Source organism: Silurus meridionalis, chromosome 10, assembly GCF_014805685.1.
Source record: "Silurus meridionalis isolate SWU-2019-XX chromosome 10, ASM1480568v1, whole genome shotgun sequence".
Taxonomy (NCBI): Eukaryota; Metazoa; Chordata; class Actinopteri; order Siluriformes; family Siluridae; genus Silurus; species Silurus meridionalis.
Genome location: NC_060893.1, coordinates 2884516 through 2907893, shown reverse-complemented (window position 1 = coordinate 2907893; position 23378 = coordinate 2884516). Strand labels below are relative to the sequence as shown.

The window sequence follows — 23378 nt, the reverse complement described above, 5'->3', positions numbered from 1 at the left end:
GAATAATGCAGCTCCTTTAATTTGCAAGAAGAGACAGGAACTCAAGCTGATCATCTGATGAAGGAGCGATTGTGTAATTCCAATGAAAGCTTTTCTATGCGATATGAAGTGGAAAGCAGGTAGCATGAAACAAAAATATTGTGCACCGCTCACATTTTATATCTTTTCAAGAAACAACACTATAGAAATGAAACTTGGATATATTTTAGAGTATCAATGTACAGCTTGTATATCAGTACAGATTTACTGTCCTCTAAAAATAACTCAACAAACAGCCATTATTGTCAAAATAACTAGCAACAAAAGTGAGTCCACCCTGGGTGATAATAGCTGTACGTCGTGTAACCGTGCTAAGCCACACGTCCTATTTATCATGTTCACGTTTTTGTCTGCTTGAAAGAACCATACAAATTTGTGTATTTTGTATTATTTGGTGCTTTGAGTCCAGTTCTCACATACTGACCAGTGGATGTTCAACATGCAGCTCATGGCAAAGAAACTCTTTGAGGATTTGAGAATCTGAGTTGTTGCTCACCACAAAGATGCTGAGGCTGTAAGAAGAACAGTAACACCCTGAAACTGAGTAACAATACAGTGGTCATAGTCCTACACAGGTTTCCCAATACGTTGTCTATTGGGAATAGACCTCGCAAGGGTCCATTAAAGAAGTAGAGTCCTCGTGCTGTGTGTCAGGTGCAGAAGCTACTTCAGAAAGCAGACTCATGAGTGCTGCAGTGTTGCTTTAGAGGTTGCAGAAGCAGAAGGTCCTCTTGTCAGTTCTCAGACCATACTGCAACAAGAAGAATGCTGAGGATGGAACTGCCAGGAAGAAGTAAAAAGAGGAAGTTCAAGGAGGAGGTTTATGGATGTGGTGAGGGAAGACATGCAGGTAGTTGGTTTGAAAGAGGCAGATGTAGAGGACAGAGTAGAGTGGAGACGGATGATCCGCTGTGGCGATCCCTAATGGGAGCAGCCGAAAGAAGAAGAAGCAGATACTTACAGTGTAAATCATTTAATGTTTTATCATTTAAATTTGCTATGATTTCTGTTTACGATGAGAGCTGCTACCATTAGGGCAGGCCACAGCAGATCATCCGTCTCCACACTACTCTGTCCTCTACCTCTGCCTCTTTCAAACCAACTATCTGACTTTCGTTGCACTGCTTCCACATGATTGGCTGGTTTCATGCACTGCACTGTACAGGAGTATAGGATATAATATATAAATATATCATTATACAGTACATAAAATATAATTTGCAATCTTTCTTGCAAGCAAATGAAAGGCGAAATCTGGTTATTATGGCAACCACTACGCAGCTTCCTCCAACCTTTTCAAGCAAATCGCATTCGGTCTTCAGAAATAAAGAAAAAAAAACTAATTGGGTGAGGAAAAGCCAGAGAGGTGATGATGGTGGGAATAAATCTGTGGTTAAGGCTCTGGGTTACTGATCATAAGGTCTGACCCCAGCTTCCTGGTGAAGGTGGTAACTCAGTAGTTAAGGGTCTGCATTACTGATCGGAAGGTCAGCGGTTCACTATGCTAAAATACATAAAAAAATAAAAACAGTTTAAAGTAAAATCCTATTACTTCAAGACAATCTGGAAATCTGAGGCAATAAACATGGCCTTCGGTTATCTTGTGTCTGAAAAAGCAACCACATTCCTAACATTCCTGAGCTCCGTAAACGTCTGTGAAGATCAGGGTGGAGAAATGAGACATATGTATACAGTGAAAAGTAAAAAAGTACTCATAGGGCAAAGAAAACTGAAAATAACACACACACACACACACAGAACCCCGGGAGGAATTGGGCCATGGATTCCAAGCTCATCATCACTCATACACTAAAACCCACAACAGATCAACAGTATGCAGCAAATCACTTCAACCACTGCTGCAATAAAATGACATCTATATGGATTATGTGTGCGTCTAATCTAAAAGTATTCTGTAACATTGTCAACACCATGCCCTTCATCATCATCATCATCACGCCCAGACTCTTTTTAACTCCTACCTTAAGACATGAGGGTTGCAGCAGGAGGACGAACAGCTTCTAATATCCACAGGTGTGCAAAAAATGAGCTCAAAAGGAATGTTTTTTCAAGTTAAGAGGCGTCACTCATAAACACACACTCATGCAAAAACATGTGACTAAGGGGATCTGATAAGTTGCTCCAAAGACCATATTTACTCCACACACACACACACACACACACACGCTTGTCCTGTCATGCAGAACACACTTCCAGAGGCAAAGTGATGTGTATGCTGATAAGGGCTCCACTTTTACTGAACGTCAGAATTATTCTGAACTCACACCCAGGCTTTACAGAATGTACTGAGCTGAAAGAGACAAATTCGTCTCACCACGAGCTCATGACAAACTTTCCTTCGAACCGGCAGCCACACAGAAGCAGGGAGATATAAAAAAAGGAAGCATAAGCAGCGATTCATAAATAGGCTTCAAGAAAAGAAGGATTTCAGGGAGTTTTTTTTTTTGGAAAAAGAAATAAAGAGCATCTTTTGTTTCTTTCTTCCTCCCCAGCACACAGACGGATGGCTTGTTCTGCCACTGGATTACAGGTCACATGTTTAATTGCTTGTTAACAAATGTTTGCTCTGCCGTGTCGAGCTGCACCGACTTCCTGCCAAAAATAGAGCCAGTGCAGCTCTGAAAAGTTGGAAAGCCAAGAAAACTGTAACAGTGCTGACTGTATAAACAACAGACCAATGGGATTAAATGGCCTGCACAGGAACAGGAACGATCCTGTCGCAATTGCTCATTCCATCACCCCCAGATATCGAACGGCAATAAAATATTAGACATTTCAGTCCAAGTCAAGTTGCAAAACATTGCACTGAGTAAAAATATTTCAGAATGAGTGTGCAGGGAGTGTGGTCAAGCGGCAGGGTTTGTAAATGAAGGGCAGAGCTGGAGGAACTGAGTGGTAAGGAGCATACACCTGATAGTGGTCTTGACTAATTAGCATGCTCTGTTCCAGTGAGCAGAAGAAAGGGGGGAAAGAAAGGGAAGAAGCAGATAGACAGAAGTATAGTGGGAGAAAGAAAGATGTGTGGGTGCATGTGTACCTCCCATTCTTAGATCCCTATACCAGAAGGCTCTGTACACCTATAATTTCCAAATATACACATATTAACCTGCTTCTATACATTTCTCATTGATTTCAAGCTTAAAATAGACTAGTTCCTTCGGCTGATGATTTTGGGTCCTCAAAATAGAAGCAAAATGTACACCCTAAACTTAGAAATGAGTAAATATAAAACATATAAACCGATCAGACATGACAATAATATTATGAGCGGTGAAATAAAGAATATCTCTACCTTATGGCACCTGAAGAGGGAGAAATGGGAGAACGTAAGGATTTGATCGAGTTTGAAAAGGGCCTAATAGTGATAGCTAGACGACTGGGTCAGAGCATTGGAGCGTTGGGCAGTGTGGGCAGGTGCCAAATCCTGCTGGAAAATGAAATCAGCATCTCCATAAAGCTGGTCAGCAGAGGAAAGCATGAAGTGCTCTAAAACATCCTGGTAGACGGCTGTGCTGACCTTGAACCTATTAAAACACAGTGGACCAACACCAGTAGATGACATGACTCCCCAAACCACCGCTGACTGTGCAAACTTTACACTGGACCTCAAGCAACTTGTAATCTGTGCCTCTCCTCTTCTTATTTCAGACTCTAGTATTTGAACAAATTGCCTTTCTTTAGTTCTCACATGGAATTCCTCAGCCTTTTTCACTAAAATTAAATGCTGAAATGCAGCAGGTCTGTAAAAATTTTCAAGTGAGTAAGAACTGACCCTGAAAACATGTCCAGTAAACTTGACTCAAACGTAAAAAATGTTATAAATAGTTATTGCTAACAGCCACAATGTCCTGGTTTTAAAAAGTTTGCTATCTTACTAACAAGAATTACTTCCTGTTATCTTCTTCTTTGTAATAACTTATATTTTATTGGTATCACAACCCTGGAATTTAGACTTTCTTGTAAACATCGTTTTTAAACTGTTTACATTCAATAGTTTAAAAAAATCTTCATGGTTCTTGAGTTTGACCAAACACCCCCCCCCCAGAGTAATGTATCCTCATATAGAAAGCTTCCTTATTGTATCAAGTGATTAAAAATATTTATTAAACTCAATCCATAAGAAGGGCATTAAAATAAAGCAAGCAGATCTATGGAGCAGAAGGGGACAAGAACTTCTGTCATCTAAGTGATTTCCGTTTACTGTTTTTTTTTTTTTAAAGAAACTCAGATGTGTTTGGGTATCTTTGTGGGTATGTGTATAGCTATTAGGGACCCTTTCTTGAATAACGCAGTTAACCTTCACACCTTGACCAAACAGTTTCTACCGCAGACACATGGTTTTATATACCTTCATCACGGTGACCATCACACAAAGGCACTCTCCTAATGAGCTGCTCCACATACATTTTCATGCGGCATTTGCACACTTTTCCTTTCGCTGTACATCCTTTCACTTTCACCTATAGCGTTTGCTATAAATAGACTTCCAGAAAAAGCTGTTTATAGCTGACAATATCCTGATACAGAAAAATGTAGAAAAGCAGACGGGACAATGTTTATGTTGCGTCTCGTGACACAGTGTAATATTTAACAGAACCCAGACAGCAGGCCGGTCGTGTGTAACGTCCGCATGTGTGAAATCACTAGTACGTGTGCCTCGATTCGGGCGCCTACGAAAAAATTAAACACCAGTGGAATAGGAATGTGTTTGATGCCAGTTGCTATGGCAACAAAACATTGGACCTTATAAATGAGAGGGGTGTGTGGGGGGGTGGACTTGAAGATGTGAAAACTGCAGCTTATTATAAGCTATATAAGCACACACACACACACACACACACACACACACACACACACAGTATATATTCTTGGATTTCTGAGGCAGTAGAGATGTACAGAGAAGCTGAATGACTCATGCTTCTGCCCCATGAGCTGTCTAACTCTGGCTGAACCGAATCACAAGCGAAGGCTGATTTTGAATTTGTATAGCCATGATTCAAACAAATCACTTTATCACTTACGTCTCCTAATCTACTGTCATACAGCAGATATCTTTATCCCAGGCTTAAATAGTAAACAGGATTAAGGATGGCTTCAAACTTACACAGCAACTTTTCAAAGGTTTTAAATGCTGGCTTTAAGAAACGATACCAACAATCTCTTATAAACCTTTTGGTCCCCAAGTAGGTGCATTAGTCCCCCAGCTACTGGTGTACATTGTTTAACCAGTCTCAAGTCTTTTTTAATCCATATTAAATTTGCACCAAGAATGTGCAGGATTTATCTGGTAATCAACTTGTCTTAGGTACCTTAAGTATTTTAGATTCTGTACAGTTTCCAATATCAATCACTCATTTAGTCTATGGGGCAAACACTCAACACACCCATGAAGTGGATGCACCACATTAGAGGGTAGAGTATACTGAAGGAATGTGCTATGAAAAGGTTTCACATCAACAGCCTGGGGTTCCATGAAATTATGGAGTAAGAACGGGAGCTTTGAGGATGGATTTGGATTGTAGTCTGCTACATTGACTCAGGACTACAGTTTGCATCTGATCCCCATCACTGCACGCCTTAACAATGTTTATCTGTAACAAATGGAGATTCGGTCCAACTCAGATGAGAATGGTTCCCCTCTCCAGTCTGGTTCCTCTTAAGGTTTTTTACCTTATGCCATCTCAGGGGTTTTTTCCTTGCCACAGTCGCCACCGGCTCGCTCATCAGGGACAAACTTACACTTTTAAAGAACATTCATTCATTCTTTATTACCCCATTACTTGTGTAAATCTGCTTGTAAAACAATGTTAATTGTTAAAACCGCTATACAAATAAAAATTAATTAAATTGAATTGAGATTCAGGGGGTCCAAAAACATTTTCTTTACAGCACAACAGAAGGGTTAAAAATGTGCAAAGAACTTTGGAACCTGTGGGCTGGGAGTTTACCTAGTGGTCTACCCATATTAACCCAGCTGGCTTAGAGTCTAGCCATAGTCTACCCACTTTACTCAGTAAACTAGGAGTCTACCCAGTGGTCTACCTACTTTACCCAGTGGACTAGGAGTCTACCCAGTGGTCTACCTACTTTACCCAGTGGACTAGGAGTCTACTTAGTTGTCTTTCCACTTTACCCATTGGGCTGGGAGTCTACCTAGTGGTCTACCCACTTTACCCAGTGGTTGGCTGGGAGTCTACTGAGCGGTCTACCCACTTTACCAAGTTGCCCAGTGGGCTAGGAGTATACCCAGTGGTCTACTCACTTTTACGCAGTGGGCTGGGAGTCTACCCAGTGGTTTACCCACTTTACCCAGTTGGCTTGGAGTTTACCGAGTGGGCTACTCACTTTACCTAGTTGGCTTGGAGTCTACCAAGTGGTCTACCCACTTTACCTAGTGGGCTGAGAGTCTACCAAGTGGTCTACCCACTTTCCCCAGTGAGCTGGGAGTCTACCCAGTGGTCTACCCACTTTACCCAGTGGGCTTGGAGTCATTTCAGGTGCATAAAAAGATTTCTAATACACCTACAACACTCTAGTCAATCCACACTAAACATCCTGACTGTGAATAGATCAGAAAATGTATTAATGAATAATAGGTGTGAAAGCAAATTTGACTGACTGAACAGATACACGCAAAACTAAAAAAAAGACACAAAAAAACAAACAAAAAAACGATTTAGCATTTTAAAAAAAAGAAATGGCTGGGTTTTTTTTTTTAGAAAGCTTGCCAGCTTCAAGAACGTGAAACGAATAAACTTTAAAGAAATTCAGCTCGCTGTATTTTCCCAGAGAGGCTTGCCTGCATTCTCAGCACAACTACAAGAGATTAGAATCTATCCTTTTGTCATCCATCCTTATTTTCCGAATAACAGAGTAAGAGTGGTGCGGGTTTTCAAATTGCGATGTAAATCTGCAATGTGTGGTCATTATACACACGACCTGGCACGTCCTTCTCCTTCCATCTTTTGGGCAAAAATACTAGAAATATGCCTGTATTTAATAAAGCTCACACAGACTGCACACTGTGCACTAAGCTGCATGTTCCTTCTGGCTCTCAAACTCATAGTCATTACAATGAAATGCTGTTAAAGGAGTCGCAGCAGCTCTGTAAGAGCGTCCAGCTTTACAATCCATCCTAAAAACGTGTCCGATGAGGTTTTCTAGAATTGAACGAACTTAAATCGGAAACTAAACCTGATGAAATGTTTTAAATAGTTATTAACAGCCACAGTGTCCTGGTTTTGAAAAGTCATTGCTGCTATGTAACATTACATAACATATCTTGCTTACATTAGATAAACGATAAAAAACCTTCTGGAAAGTTCCACAGGAAGTCAGGGTCAGGCGGTGAATAAAGTAATGTAGTTATGCAGATTATTACCATTAATTGTTATTTCTGAATTTTTATTTTTCAAAAAGACCTGATTTTGAAGTGTATTTTTTTATAGAAATAAAGGCAAAAAGAAAAAGAAACTAAACCTTTAATTACAGACAAATCTTTCAGGAATCAGCTCTAAGCCAGATGGACACTCCAGCTCCCTGCAGTTGCTTCAACCTACAAGCATGGAGGATTTGGACTCCCAACACACAACCTCATAATGACTGAACACAGCTATAGCCCATACATACTACCATTTGGTAGATGCCCTTATTCAGAGCGACTTACATTTATTTTATTTATAAAACTAAGCAGCTATGAGGTTAAGAGCCTTGCTCAGGGCCCTGGAGTGTTAGCTTGGTGTGATTGGGATTTTAACTGAAGACCTTAAATCCAATTACTTAACCACTAAGCTACCACTATCCCATTACACACACACAAACACAGAAAGACAAACAGACACACACAAAAGTAAGTTAAGGTTCTGGGTTACTGATCAAATGGTCGAGGGGTTCAAGCCCAACAATCTCTTATAAACCTTTTGGTCCCCAAGTAGGTGCATTAGTCCCCCAGCTACTGGTGTACATTGTTTAACCAGTCTCAAGTATTTTTAATCCAGATTAAATTTGCACCAAGTATGTGCAGGATTTATATCTGGTAATCAACTTGTCTTAGGTACCTTAAGTATTTTAGATTCTGTACAGTTTCCAATATCAATCACTCATTTAGTCTATGGGGCAAACACTCAACACACCCATGAAGTGGAACATGCACCACATTAGAGGGTAGAGTATACTGAAGGAATGTGCTATGAAAAGGTTTCACATCAACAGCCTGTGGTTCCATGAAATTATGGAGTAGAACGGGAGCTTTGAGGATGGATTTGGATTGTTAATAGTTAATGTTAATGTCAATAGTCTGCTACATTGACTCAGGACTACAGTTTGCATCTGATCCCCATCACAGCACACCTTAACAATGTTTATCTGTAACAAATGGACATTCGGTGCAACCCAGATGAGAATGGTTCCCCTCTCCAGTCTGGTTCCAAAGTCCTAAATCCAATGATTTAACCACACATTACACACACACAAACACAGAAAGACAGACAGACACACACAAAAGTAAGTTAAGGTTCTGGGTTACTGATCAAATGGTCGAGGGGTTCAAGCCCCACTATTTCCAAGCTGCCACTCTTAGGCCTATGAGCAAGGCAGGGGTGGAGCTGAGGTGGCCAGGGGTGGCTGCAACCACCATAGACATAGTGACGGCCACCTTGCTCATAATTGCATTTGCACGAAATTAATTTCTCAAATATTGGTCTGGAAGAACCTTGATCATTAACCGTGAAACAAATCCTCATAACATTTTAAAGCTACAATGTAAAAATGTTGTAAGCATTGAATCTTTAACTATTCAGGGGGCACCCCTAGTCAATACGAGAATTTTTGGATTGCAAAACTAGCTGAATTTCCCGGAAAAAAACACGCCATTCGTGAAAAACTGGGAGACGAGGTGTGGTTGTGAGGTTGAGCACCGCTAATACTTGAAAAAGTTTTTTTGTAAGGTTGAATGAGTGCCATGTATGTTTGCATAATGATATTTTTCTGTGCCACTTCAGAGTAACTGCTGGCCCCTGCCTGGTCACCTCTATTAAAAATCCCTGGTTCTTAACCCTCAACCCTCAACCCTTAACCCTAGCACCAGGGGTGCTGTATCATGGCTGACCCTGTGCTCTGAACCCCAGCTTCCTGAAGAAAGAATTTTACTGCTGTAGTGTACACATGGCAAGTAAAAAAGTACCTTTCAAAGTCCTTCATTTACCCACCTTTATGTAGTTCACCAAGCCTTCCATCAATTGTATTGTCTTATTATGTATTATTTTTCTTCGCACACCAAATTGGATAAATTTCCATCCGCCTGTTAAAACTGTGGCTTGCGTTTGCATGCGTCTGCACTTATGTTTTCCGAGATCTGAAGAAGAACAGAGAGCTAAACGGAACATATTGAGGCCTTGAAAAGTCACCTACTCTATAACTGAGAGATTAATGCAGGAAAGCGTCAGTTGATCTTTGGCCTTGTCTGTTGTTTTGGACATTGAGTGGCTCCATAGAGCAGCGGAGTGAGAAGGACTAATGAGTTTTAGAGATTACAGTAATAACAACCAATGGGAACTTTAAAGAGACAATGACAGAGATGAATTCTCCTTAGCAGCAGGAACAGATAAAGAGCACAGTTTCTGAGATGACGCTTCACCTTAGCGTGACCTCCATTTTTTTTTCTTTCTCTTTGTGTTTCTGCAGAGGAGGGTGGCAGACGGCATCCAGACAGTGCTGGTGAGTGGCTGCTGCCAGGATCTCATCATTACAGACATCGCCGTCACTGACTCCCACTCTGTGCTAACAGGAATCGCGTTACCATGGTAACCACACCTGCCCACACAGGGTCCGAAAAGGAAGTGACATACAGGAAGTGATATAGCCTCTAAAAACTGAGCACCTCATCACGTTTCACACCACGGACTCGACTTTCATGCGTGTAGAAATAATGAAAACAGAGCGCTGTGGTATAATGCGTCTCTCGTCGCCACCTACTGGCAATGTAAACACGTTTAGTGACTTCGACACTCGTCGGCCCTGACGACGCGCATGCGATCAGAGTGGCTTTAATGCGCGCTTCATTTTATGTGGGTTTGATGTATGACTTCTTCATGCAACTGCTGTAGAATGTGTTCAGAATTAAAGAGGCATGTGGGGAGAAACGAGGCATCAGTGTTTGCAGCAATCTATTGATAAAGTAGAGTTTCATCATTCGACCCGGCTACGTGTAGACTATTTATAACCGCAAAAGCTTTCAAAATCATCTCATGCTGTCTCAGTCAGCTTTCTTTCAAAACTCCTCAAGAACTTTGCATAGAGTTTCCATAGTAAAACTCTGCAGCATATTCACTATATGGATAAAAGTAAAGGTTATTATAACAGCAAATAGGGGTTCAATGTGGAATGGAATGTTCGAAAAAAAGCTCTCATAACGCTCTCATAACGCTTTCACCTAACTCCTTACTAAAACCATACTAAAACCCATAGACCAGGAGTGGCCAACCCGCGGCTCGCGAGCCGCATGCGGCTCTTTGGCTGGTTTCATGCGGCTCTTACGTTCATATCGAAGTTTGTGTTTGTTTGTTTTTTAATGTGCGTGTTCGCTTCGCTTGAGTTCAATACGGTATTTTTAAGACTTAAATGAGCTTGCCCCTACGGGGAAACTTTGCGGTATATCAGACCTAAAATTTTCAGCTGAAATACCTAAATCACCGAAACAACACGGCAGAAACACAATTGTAATGACGCCATTAAAACATCGCAGCCAGCACACGATTATCTGGATAAGAGCAACATGTCTGCGGTGTGCGGAGAGCGATTTGCATTTGCTGAAATTTCAAGAGGGGGTGTATCTGCAAAGAGTTTCTTCATGTCGGGTTTAATGTATCACCTGAAATCCAAACATCCCGATTGCCATTCTAAATATGAGAAGAATGCGGCGCAGAAAAGTAAAGTCAATCCGAGCATGCGCACTCCGTCTGTAGAGGACGTTTTTGAAAAGGCAGGAAAGTTTTCCAGTGATGGTGCCAAGGCAAAAGGCATAACACAAAAAATTATGGATTTCATTGCCTTTTGAATTGAATTTTCATTTCGGTGCATCCCTAAAATATTATCGTTGGTGTGGCCCTCTGACACAATTCAGGTTTCTCATGTGACCCCTTGTAAAAATTAATTGCCCACCCCTGCGGTATATTCATCTCACGCACATGCGCATTTGACGAAAATACCGTATTGAACCCAAGCGAAGTGAACACGCACATAAAAAAAAAAAACACAAAGTCTGTGTTTTCTACCCTGAAACGTGAAATCAAAGCATCGATCTGTTCTTACTGACACATGTGAAAGAATTGCTTTGAGTGGCAACAACGGAATACGAGGCAAATTTGAAGAGGATTGTTTAAGGCAAGGAATGCCAAAAGTCCCACTAAGTAACATGCATAGTAAAAGAAAAACCCTATTGTAAGTTATTATATTTTTGTTTGTGGAATTGGTTAAACTAAGAGTTTGTGTGTGTGAGACAGTGCAGTGTTCATTGTTGAAAATGACTGTCCTGTGGTCTTAGAACTGTAGGAGTCAATTTCTGTCATTATGTTGGTGTGTGACATTTACAATAAATCTGACTGAGCAGAAATGTGTGTGTGTGTGTGTGTGTGTGTGTGTGTGTGTGTGTGTGTGTGTGTAAGAGGAAGGGATGGGTGATGTTCATGTGTGCCCATGTGTATGATGTGGCTCTTTGCAGTAACACAGTAAAAAATGTGGCTCTCGGTCTCTGACTGGTTGGCCACCCCTGCCATAGACTAAGTAATCGTATAGATAAAGTCATAAATTATGACCAATCCGGGTTTCTTAAAGACCGATTTGCCTTTGATAACATCAGGCTTTACACATTATTCATAGATCCAGTTCCTGTCCGGTCGCCTCTGCAGTCATTTTAATGGATTTTAATAGGATTGATTTTAGCTTTCTTTAGGCAGTTCTTAATCATGTAGGGGCTGGGCAACGATTCATTCAAATGGTTTAAACACATTACAATTGCTGTTCAGCACGGGCTCTTACAGGCTCTTTGGCATCTTGTTCTTTTTTTTTTTGACCGGGGCACCCGTCAATCCCGTTATCACCCTTGCTCTTTACTTAGTGGATTTTTATCAGTGGAACCATTGGCACAAGCAGTAAGGCAAACTTTAACAATACAATCAATTATCTGCATAAATACCTCACATAAAATCTCTCTCTATGCTGACGATATTCTGCTCTTTATTTCTATGTCCGTTCCTGAGTGCTTAAAGATATGTGGTAGTCTTTCAGGTTACAAATAAATTGGAATAAATCTGCTCTAATGCCTCTGAATGAGGCAGCTAGACAAGAATCTAATAGCTTACCTCAACTGATACCCATAGCCAAATAGTTTACATAATTGGGTATTGCTATATTTCCCTCAATACATCTTATTTTTAATTTTAATTATAAAACTCTTCTGAATAAGATCAAGAAGGACTTGAACAGATGGTCCACCATATGTTTAGCTCTTCATGGAAGAATATCTACAATTAAAGTGAATATACTTCCCAGGGTAAATTTTATGTTCTCCATGTTGCCTCTTTCATCGCCTGAAGGTTTTTTCAAGGAGCTTAATGCAGCTATCTCTGGATTTATACGGATGGAAAAAAACAGAATCTGACTTAAGAAATTAGATGGAGGTCTGTCATTTCCTAATATTGAATTATATAATCTATATTTTTAAATAAGGCTAATCAAAACCTGGGTTAATTCAGATTCATCGCTTCCATGGCGAGCTCTGGAGGGGAATATCATCCTTCCTGTTTGCTTACAAGATCTCCCCTTTTCAGGTATTTCAAAATCTTTAAAGAAATCATATTGACCTATTATTGAATATTCATTTGAAAAATGGAAAAAGGTTGAGAAAATTATAGGCCCCTTCTTATATACTAAGACCACTTCATTATGGCATAATAATCGTTTATCCACTGGTAACAAACTCGTTTTTAAAGCCTGGTCTGATGCTGGTGTTCATACAGTGAATGACATTTATTGTGATAACGGCCCTAAATCGTTTCAGAAATTAAGTGCTGAGTTTCTTTACCTGGATTTTCCTACTTTTTATATTTAAGACTAAGGTCAGCGTTAAAGGCCTATGGCGTTCCTTTGGCCTGCAAGTGCTCCCACATCCTCTATGGGAATGGATGGACATTAATACTCCTTCTAGTGGTTTACTTCAAGATTCAGAACTCAATCCTTTTAATGCAGTACAGTCAACCCCCGATAATTCGCGGTTCGGAACTCGCGGCAAGGAAAATTTACATGTTCTCATTTGGAACCTAACAAACAAGTTGCGGATTATTTTAAAATTTGTGGGAATCTGCAGCAGGACCGAATGTTCAGGAACGTTAGGAATAATTTTGTAAAAAAATATTTGGTCAAATACTGTACACTATTACATTTATAACATGACATAATGTCTAGATGAATTAGGTACCGCAGGGGCTGCGTCCGGATTTTCTGAACTTGTCTTACAACATACCCCCTTGTATTCTTATATTCCAGCTATCCACTCCTGGGAAAGAAAATGACTTGCTCAATCTGATTGGGATGTTGTATGGGCCAGATGTTTTAGTTCTTTTAAGAATCTTGCACATCAGATGATACAATATAAATGTATCAATAGAGCCTATCACACTCCCAGTGTACTATACAAGATGAAGGGTAGATCTGATCCTTACTGTCATTTATGTAATAAATCTACAGTAGGCTCTTACATGCACATGTTTCGGGAATGCCCAGTGGTGGTTCCTTTTTGGAACTTTGTATGTTCTGTTCTTTTGGATTTCCTGCATCGAGATATACCTCTGAGATACCCTTCTTTTTCTATTGTTAGACGATTCCATTCTCCAGTTGAATGCTCATCAAAAAAGGATCATATCAGCTGCAAGTACTGCCAGAAAGTACCAAAAAGACTATTTTGAAGATATGGATAGAACCATCCACTGTCACAACTATCATACGTCAGAGACATTGTCTTGTTGGAAGTTACCACTGCCAGGCTTAATGGCGCAAAGGAGGTTGCTAGATTTGCTGAAAAGTACTACTTCGCTTATCTGACTTTTATTTCTTCTATTTTTCTTTCTTTATACAAGTGGTCGGCTTCATGGCATCTGTTTGTACATATTTCTTTTGAACTGTGATCTGCAATATGTTTGTGAAGTGAAACTAAATTTAAATAAAAATGTTGATCACAGTCTCAGAATACAGTTCCATTACTATAAAGAAGAGGTCCAAACCTGCAACTGAGACTCTTGCTTTAACTAATGCTCTTGTTACTGAATGATCACAAATTACCAGGCAAGCAAAAAAATAAAGTGTAAGAAAAGTAAAGCTTATTATAATGGGAAAGCTGGATTAAACGATGGTCCATGGTCCAAATGTAAAATTTTGCGATGGTGCGATTTTTTTTACATTTTTTGTGATCATACAATGGCGATACGACAAAATTGCTAAAATATTTTGTATTTTTATTTGCGTGGCAGGCAAACGTAGCAGCATATGCTCCATCCTCCATTCACAATCCATAAGCTTGTCCAAGTGCCTGCTGCTACGTACAGTACTGTACATATACTGTATAGCTTATACATTACGGTAGGGGTTTTCCTGACAGGATTTACATAGAATCTTTAAGTCTTGTCCCTATGCGCGACTGATAGATGAATCACGTGTGTTTGGGGCAACAACAACGGCAAAGACACCAGGTAGTCAACAAGTGGGTAAGGCAACGTTTATTTTGTTTCACTCACAGAATCAATTTAATAATAAAGCGACCACAACTGTCCGACAAGTGATAGACAAAACTGACGATGCCTTTTTAAAATCTGTTTAAAGTTATAATAAATGTGGATCAACTTTAGTAAAAAGAACCCTTTAACAATTCTAAAACCACAATGTACTGAACATCAGACAAAGATATAGAAGAAAATGTATAAAAACATTTTGAATCAATAAACCTAAAAAAAATAATAAATAATTGCAGAAAGGCCACACAGGATTTGCATTTTACATGTCGGCTTATCGAATTAAATCATCTAAATTGCTTGTGCGAGCTCGCTTTAAGTACAATGCACCGAAAAAACAAATAAAAATTAATTTGCAGAATTAAATGAAAACAGAATATACCTTTACAGAAAGTCATTGTTAAATATTTAAGTCCGTGCTCCAAAGACGCTCCTGTATCACTCACGGATTTTGGAAAGTGAAACTTTAATCTGTCACAGGGGGGTTGTACTTATTCAAGCACATTACAAATATTTATTAAAAGCTTCTTTTTTTTATTTACAGTATTAGTATAATATACTGTATATTAACTTATTTGGAGAAAACCGCCAGTTCTAGGTGAAATCAGACATTGAGCACCCACACATAACCAAAGCAGTATGATCCTCTTTTTTAGGCATCTCTGCAAAGATTAAACTGTGAGACTGGTAGTTAAATCAGGCTTCTTTTATCAAAGCAGCAAATCTTCGACTATTCGGGGTCAATCCTACAGTATGGTACTGTAAATTGCTCCATTTTTACTGTAATTTGTTCAGACTCCTGGGTCATGTCTCGATATACAATATTTGTATATATTACGATGGAGAATTGGGGACTTCCTGTTATCTGATTTGGATGTTTAACAGGCACTTGTAGTTGTGGTATTTGGGCCACGCAAAAGTTTATATACATAGTGAATGTTTAAAGTATTTACGCAAGAAATAGCGTGGGAAAAACAGACGTCTTACCAGGAAGGGTGCAGTCCTCTGCCGAGCCAGTGGAGTAGTTAGCAGGACTGATGAGAGGACTAGCAGGTGGGCTGGTGCTGAAGCTGGCATAGCCCAGAGATGAGCTCACTTCTGATGGCTCACCACTGTGGCTCAGTACCGGCCGCTGTACATCCTGTGACGAAGACAAGGATGTGCGCTGTTTGGGCTGAAGAAAGAGAAGAACAACACACTGGTCACTGTAGTTCTGAGAGGCTTATACACATTCCTCTACAAGAAAATACACTCAGGACTCTCAGGACACTCAGCTTTTTTCATTACTGGCCTTTATCGTGGCTAAGCACAGGGACAAAACACACACATTGTACATGCAATTAACATCATTTAACTATGCTTTCGGTCATCATTTCATGAGGAAGGTAACGATGGTGTGTGGCAACGGCCGAAAACCTTCTTGCTCAGCACCTCTGAGTCACACCAGCTTGTTTCGTTTGAAAAACATGATGCGCCGCTGCTGCTTCTCAGCCAGACAAATTAGACTGAAAAACACCTGTCAATGGGGGTTCATACGGATGCGCCCAGAGAGAAAGGGAGAAAAGGAGACGAGGATGATGACGCTATCTGATTGCATAACCACAGCGTGGTTTACATAAGCGTCATTTTCACTTCCTGTTGCATCACAGGTGTCATGCTAATTAATACGTGCCAAATGCTGGCCAAAATTGTCAGCCTCATTTATGGAGAACCACATGCTCTCTTTCTGTCCACACACATAGTATTTAATATTTCTCAGAGAAATACAACAGCAGAACAAAACATTACGTTCTTCGTTCCAACACGTGGCTCCTGGCTTATGACTACTACTGAATTAAACTCGATCATGTCTTCGAACTAGAAAATTGTGGAAAAACAATACATGGTCATCTACATGTTTGTCTTGTGCTAGCAACAAGCTATCAGCTAATTGTGTAGAGTAATGTATTTTTCTCTTTAGCACAATAAGTCAGTTCTATAGAACTCAAGTTGAACTCATTCAAGTTGACATTTAAACTGCAATGCTTTTAAAAAAAAAAAAACACATTGCATCAGTACTGTACAGTGATGTATTTCTATATAATTATTAGTAGATGCATTAAACTTTTATTATTTAAAAAGTGAGCAATGATTTGTAATGGATATTTGATATGTAGATTGATTTCTTTTCGCTAAACTGTTTCTCGAGCGCGTTCTCTCAGCACCACTGCTGCTACGTAAAAAAATGACGTATCACAACACTACGGAGACCGAGACGTGTCCTGAGAGTCACATAGAATACAGATTAACATGGCAGAATTAGAGCTGCATCGTTCTGAAGTTAAATCAACTGTATGTATCTTTAATGTATCATATTGTTGGTTTTTGTTGCAATTTCCTAGTTGAAGGGGGGATTATTGTAATGTTATGACCTGAAGATAAATGCAGCATACAGTATGCCACATTTAAGCACCGCCTACTGGCAGCTCCATGAGCGCATTTCAAACCCTGCTAACGCAACATCACTGCATTCAGAAGCTGATCTTAAATATTAAGACACTTATTTTCCATTCTACACGTCTGCATTGTCTGTCCAGAGACTCACAGTCCACAGACAAGGCATTCAGAAAACTGCCTACAAAGGATGAGACAGTGCCATTCAGAATCCAAAAATAAAATTCCCTCTCAGCAATTTCTGCACTCTAAATCCGGCTGAACAAAATGTTACTGGCCAAGATTCATTTTGAATTCCGCTTGATTCAAGAAGACATTCTAGTGCATTCTTGTCCCACAGTCAGGTATTGAATGTAACAAACAGGAATTATTCTGTAGACTACAGTGAAACTAAGTGAATGCAAATACAATACCCTTCACTGTGTGCAGAGGTGGCAGAAGTACACACATCCTTCAGTCTAGTAGAAGTACAGATACTCATGTTTTGAAAAGCAGCAGGCTACCTGTTTTAGTGTCATGCTGGTAACTGAACGTCATATTAATGTATTAATACGAAACAAATTTCAAATGTTGTTATGTAATGAATGTATCCAGACTGAACAGCCACCATGTAGAACACAAGCAGAGAAAAGATGATGATGATCATGTGATCAGGAAAGTCTCTGTTCTCACTCATGTTTACATCACTGGCTTCCTCTGTCTCATCCACATTAACCCCAGACTTCTTGTTGCCTTATGCCTTGCTGATCATTTAGCTTCGTAAAACTATCCTGCGTCTGTGGTGTGTGAGAGATAGGAAATGAAAAAGCCACGCAATGACAAAAAATAGGTTGATGTGCTTAAAACAGCGCAGGATAAGAAGAAAAAATATTGACATTTCACTAGATAGATTAAAACTAAAGTAACAAGTCTGTTTTTTTAAATGTAAGTATAGATATTTGTGTAAAAATATAATGAGTAAAAGTAAAACGTTGTCCCAAATATAAATAGTGAAGTAAAGTAATGATACTAGAAAAATCTACTTATGTACAGTAATGAAGTATTTGTACTTCATATTTAACACAGTTTCCCTGATTTATAAGGTTCTGGACCACCCCTGAGGAGCTGTTTGATGGATTGGGGATTGGAAAAATGATGTCACATTATATTTGTGGTTTTCAACTATGAAACTTCATGACAGCCAAAAATAAAAGATTAGTATGAATAATGTTATATTGATGTAGTATTTCTTGTTACAATGAGCATATTGGCAAAAGTTTGTGGACACATTTTCATAAGTACGGTATGGACTTTTTTATGCATTGCATTCCACATTTAGTCCTGATTAACTCTTATAATTCCCTCCACTCTTCTAGGAAGATGTTCCACTAGATTTTGGAGTGTGCTTGTGGACATTTGTGTTAATCAGCCACAAGGGTGTTAGTAAAGTCAGGTACTGATGTAGGTAAGGAGGTGAGGAGACCTGGAATGCAGACAGTGTTCACATCCCAAAGGTTTTCAGTAGGGATGAGATCAGAGCGCTATAACAGGCCACTCAAGATCTTCCTCTCCAAATCATGTAAAGCAGATCTTCATGGAGCTCACTTTGTTCACAGGGGCTTTGCCATCCTGGTTCAGGTTTGGGTTTCAAAGTTCAAGTTAGCGCAACATTGTATTATACTGCATCCAAAAACATTCTGTACAATTGAGTGCCTCCAGCATATGGCAGGAAAGGTCTGGTGTCTCAATACTTTTGTCCATATAGTTTATTCACCTGGGCATAAAATCTTTTTGAACATCCCATTCCACATTTAGTCTTCATTTGCTCTTATAATATGCTCCACTTTTCTAGGAAGATGTTCCACTAGATTTTGGAGTGTGTTTGTGTTAAATCAGCTACAAGGGTGTAAATAAAGACAGGTATTGATGGTGGTGAGGAAAGGAAGACCAACTCATCCCAAATAAGGTGTTCAATAAGGTGGAGGTCAGCGCTCTATAGCAGCTGAGGAAACCTAAAAAGCCCCATCTACAGGATACTGGAGATCTTTTACCGCTGTGCCACTGAGAGCATCCTCACTAACTGCATCTCAGTGTGGTACAGCAGCTGCACTGCTTCAGCCCATGAAGCCCTTCAGAGGGTGTTGAAAACCTTGAGAACATTTTCTAATGATATGCTTACTGCATATCATTGGCTCTGTACATGTACCTTGAACAGTGACTGACAATAAAGTTGAATCCAATCAAATCTAATGCTGGAAAAGGTTTGTAGAAGATAGAAGATAAGTCTTCAAGTGAGTAAAAAAAATAAAGAAATACCTTTAATTAATAGAAATGTGCTTTGTTGTAATTCAATTCAATTCAATTCAATTCATTTTATTTGTATAGCGCTTTTAACAATGAACATTGTCTCAACTGAGGGTTTTTTTAATTACATGCATTTGATTAAATATTAAATTCAGCAAAAAAATACAAATCCTGTTCTTGCGTCTCAACATGTTTGCATGGAAATATTACTCATTAAAGAAAACACTAGCATTGCTTATTTCCTGTTCCCTTTGTCTCCTGTGTTGTTTTTCTCATCTGCATTGTAATTACAGCTGCCAAAATCAGGCTGTCCCAATCCCCCATGTTTCGTTGACACTGTCGTTCATATGAGAATTAACCCGACAGAAAAAAATGAAGCAGACACCCAGGTGAGCATGGTGTGCGCTCACTGCACGACTTATCCCATGCTAAGTCAGACGTAGCTAAACCTAGCAATCCTTATCCGTTTGATACTGATGGTTTGCACTGTAGGTCGTCGTGCTAATGTGTTTAGCGACAAAATCCGTTGTTTCACAGTTGTGCCCCGGTAAGCAAAGCTGCTCTCATCAAATCTTAAAGACACCTCTCAGGAATGCTAATTATTCACAGCTGTAGTTGCTAATGAGCCTGTTACCCACACACACACACACACACACACACACACACACACACACACACACACACTTCCTGTCACCCTGACAAACACATACACACTATCACTATGTGATGACTGTGTTATATCTAATGAGCTTGTCATGTTAAAGTTTAGGTAACAAGCACAGCATGCATGTTCATCCGTATCCAGAGATGGCAAAAGTACACACATTCTTAACTGAAGTAAAAGTACAAATGCTTATGTTTTAAAAGACTCTGGTAAAGGTTGAAGTACTGATGACACTTTTTTTAACTCAAGCAAAGAAGTTTGGGCTCTGACATGTACTTAAGTAAAAAAGTAGCCATTACGACTACCAGTATAAGTGTCATGCTGGTAACTGGACCTCACATCATATTCTTATATGGGAGTGGTAGCTCAGTGTTTAAGGTGCTGGGTTTCTGATCGGAAGGTCGGGGTTCAAGCTCCGGTATCGCCAAGCTGCCACTCTTGGGCCCTTGAGCAAGGCACTTAACCCTCTGTGCTCCAGGGGTGCCGTATCATGGCCGACCCTGGGATATGCGAAGAATGAATTTCGCTGTAATGTATGTGTGACAAATAAAGGCTTTTCTATTCTCTCTATCTGTATACTAACACAAAACGAATTTCAAATTTTCTTATCTAATGAATGTATCCAGGATGAACATCCACCATATAGAACACAAGCAGAGAAATGATGATGATGATCAGCTGATCAGGAAAATCTCTGTTCTCAGTCATGTTTACATCATTGACTCCCTCAGTCTCATCCATGATAACCACTTACTTCTTGTTGCCTTCTACCTTGCTCATTGTTAGCTTCATAAACTAGCCTACCTGTGGCGTGTGAGAACCAGGAAATCATGCACCAGTGGTAGATTGAAAAAGCTGTGCAATGACAAGGGACAGGTTGATGGACTAAAAACGGCATGCAATGAGAAGAAAAATGTCATGTCACCAAATAGATAAAACTAAAGTGGGGAGCCTGGTTTAAAAATGTAAGAAGTAGATATTTGTGTAAAAAATTAATGAGTGAAAAATAGTGAAGTGAAGCACTGATAGCAAAAAAACTACTTAAGTACAGTAACGTAAAGTATTTGTACTTCATTACTTCTTATCTCTGTCTGAATCACACACACCAAATGTGACTCCTTACACGCCACTGTGTGTGTGTACTGTGGTTAGGGTGGTGCATTTGTGTGATAAACTTTTATTCAGAAAAACTAATGGAAAAATTATGAATTGCAATCATGTTGATTATAATGTGAGCCTGAGGAACTGCAGGGTGATGAATGCCATTAAGTCTCCCACTGAAACATTCCACACACTTCTATCCCAGATGCTAATGTACTGTAGCCTGACTATACCCCAAGACACGGCTCTATGATTTAAAACTTTCTGCCTTTCCTCTTTTACACTGTGAACTTTCGGGAAAGGATAACACATTAGCGCTAGCATGCTTCGAGCCTCGGTTGTGCTGTGCCATCTGTGCCGAGGGATTCCTGGCCTCTTATCTGAGTTGCTCTTTCAGTTTGTTCGAGAGCATTAGCTTTTATATTACCTCATTTAGCACGCCTGTCATGCGGCTCACACCAAGAGAGTTCATGCACAGCATTAGGGGAATGTTTGGAGCAAAAACATGCTCATCTGATGTGAATTAGGCCAAATCAGTGTATCAAAATGTTTTGCTCTGTTTTCAGAAAAAAACAAATGCTGACGGTAAGCACATAAACAGAACCACAAAAAAAAATTCTTTATTTCCTCCGTTTTTTTCCTCTATTTCATAGGCTAAATGATTTCAGATCTTCTTTGAAGAAGAGAGCATGAGGAAATACCAATACACTTTAAAATGAACATTTACTGAACACAGAAGCGCATGAATTTTATCATTACATTCGGTTTATTTATATGCCTTCTGTAAGGGCACACTTACTTTTTTGCACAGGTGAAAAGGGTGTTGGATAAATCTTTCTTTCAATAAATGAAAGGATCATTCCAAACCTCAGGTTGTATTTGCTTTATATTATTAAGAATTTAGAGTTGACCTTAAACCTTGTGGTTCTAGTAGAAAAATCAGTAATAATTCAAAATAAACCCTGTAGTTATTAAACCAATGATCAAAATAACCCAACATTTCTCCTTGTCTGCTGTCTAAATTTAAGCCACCTTAATAAGCCTCTTTTATCTACAGCAGGGGTCCACAAACTACAGTTGTTATTCTGAAAATGACATTTTAAATATATGTTTTACTTTTATAATATCTGTATTTGAAAATAAAGGTTGGCTTTCAAACTAAAATTTCTCTTAATTATAAATAGAGTTCGAGGCACCGATAGTTGATAGCTGGAACTTCTGCTATCTGCAAAAATCCATAACATAGTTTTTCCGGCTTCCACTTTCCACTGTCAGTACGAGTGCAGCTTCCAGAGGTAAATCGCTGAGGCCATGTGCTTTGTTTTTACACTTGAGACTGTGTGCTGTATTTATTTCCTTTAACACATTTTCAGGATTCAGTAAAAATAATTTATTTAAATTATTTTTATTTGTGTAGCTCTTTTAACAATGAACATCATATTAAAGCAGCTTTACAAAGATAATGTGGTGATAAAGAATGAATAAGATGTTCTTTATGTGTAAGTTTATGATGAGCGACAAAGTAAAACTCCCTGAGATTGCATAAAGAAGAAACCTTGAGAGGAAACAGACTCAAGAGGGAACCCATCCTCATCTGGGTTGCACCAAATTTCCATTTATTACAGCTAAACCATGTTGCGTGGTGCAGTGATTTGATCAGATGCAAACTCTAGTCCTGTGTCAGTGTAGCAGACTGTTGACATGCTACAGTCCAAATCCAAATCCAAATCCTGAAAGCTCCTGTTCTTACTCCGTAATTACATGGATTGTGAGGACCTTCCGGTTTCGTGGCACACATTAGCATTAGAGAGCATAAAAAATACATTTTAAAATCTTAATAAAATCTCAACGATAATACTCGTATTCACTCCCATGTCATTTTTTGTTAAAGACTGACGTCCCCCCATTAAAGAAAGGAAAAATGATGTGGCCCTCACAGAAAATATTTTGGGGAACCCTGGTCTACAAGTTTTTTTAAAAGGTCTTATCATAGCACTTAGGCTCTTTTGTGGATGGAAATCCCATTCATAAAAATATTCCAGTCAGAACTGAAGGCTTTC

At 39.4% G+C, this 23378-nt stretch overlaps 1 protein-coding gene across 6 annotated transcripts in view; it reads right to left on the bottom strand.

Moving 5' to 3' along the window:
- The window catches only part of anks1b (ankyrin repeat and sterile alpha motif domain containing 1B), a 227912-nt gene that overhangs the window by 85083 nt on the left and 119451 nt on the right, over positions 1 to 23378 (bottom strand). For all 6 annotated transcript variants that reach the window (XM_046859927.1, XM_046859928.1, XM_046859929.1 and 3 more), the window contains one exon: positions 15825 to 16014. In XM_046859927.1, coding sequence (XP_046715883.1) covers positions 15825 to 16014 — 190 coding nt within the window. The remainder of the gene's footprint in view (positions 1 to 15824; positions 16015 to 23378) is intronic.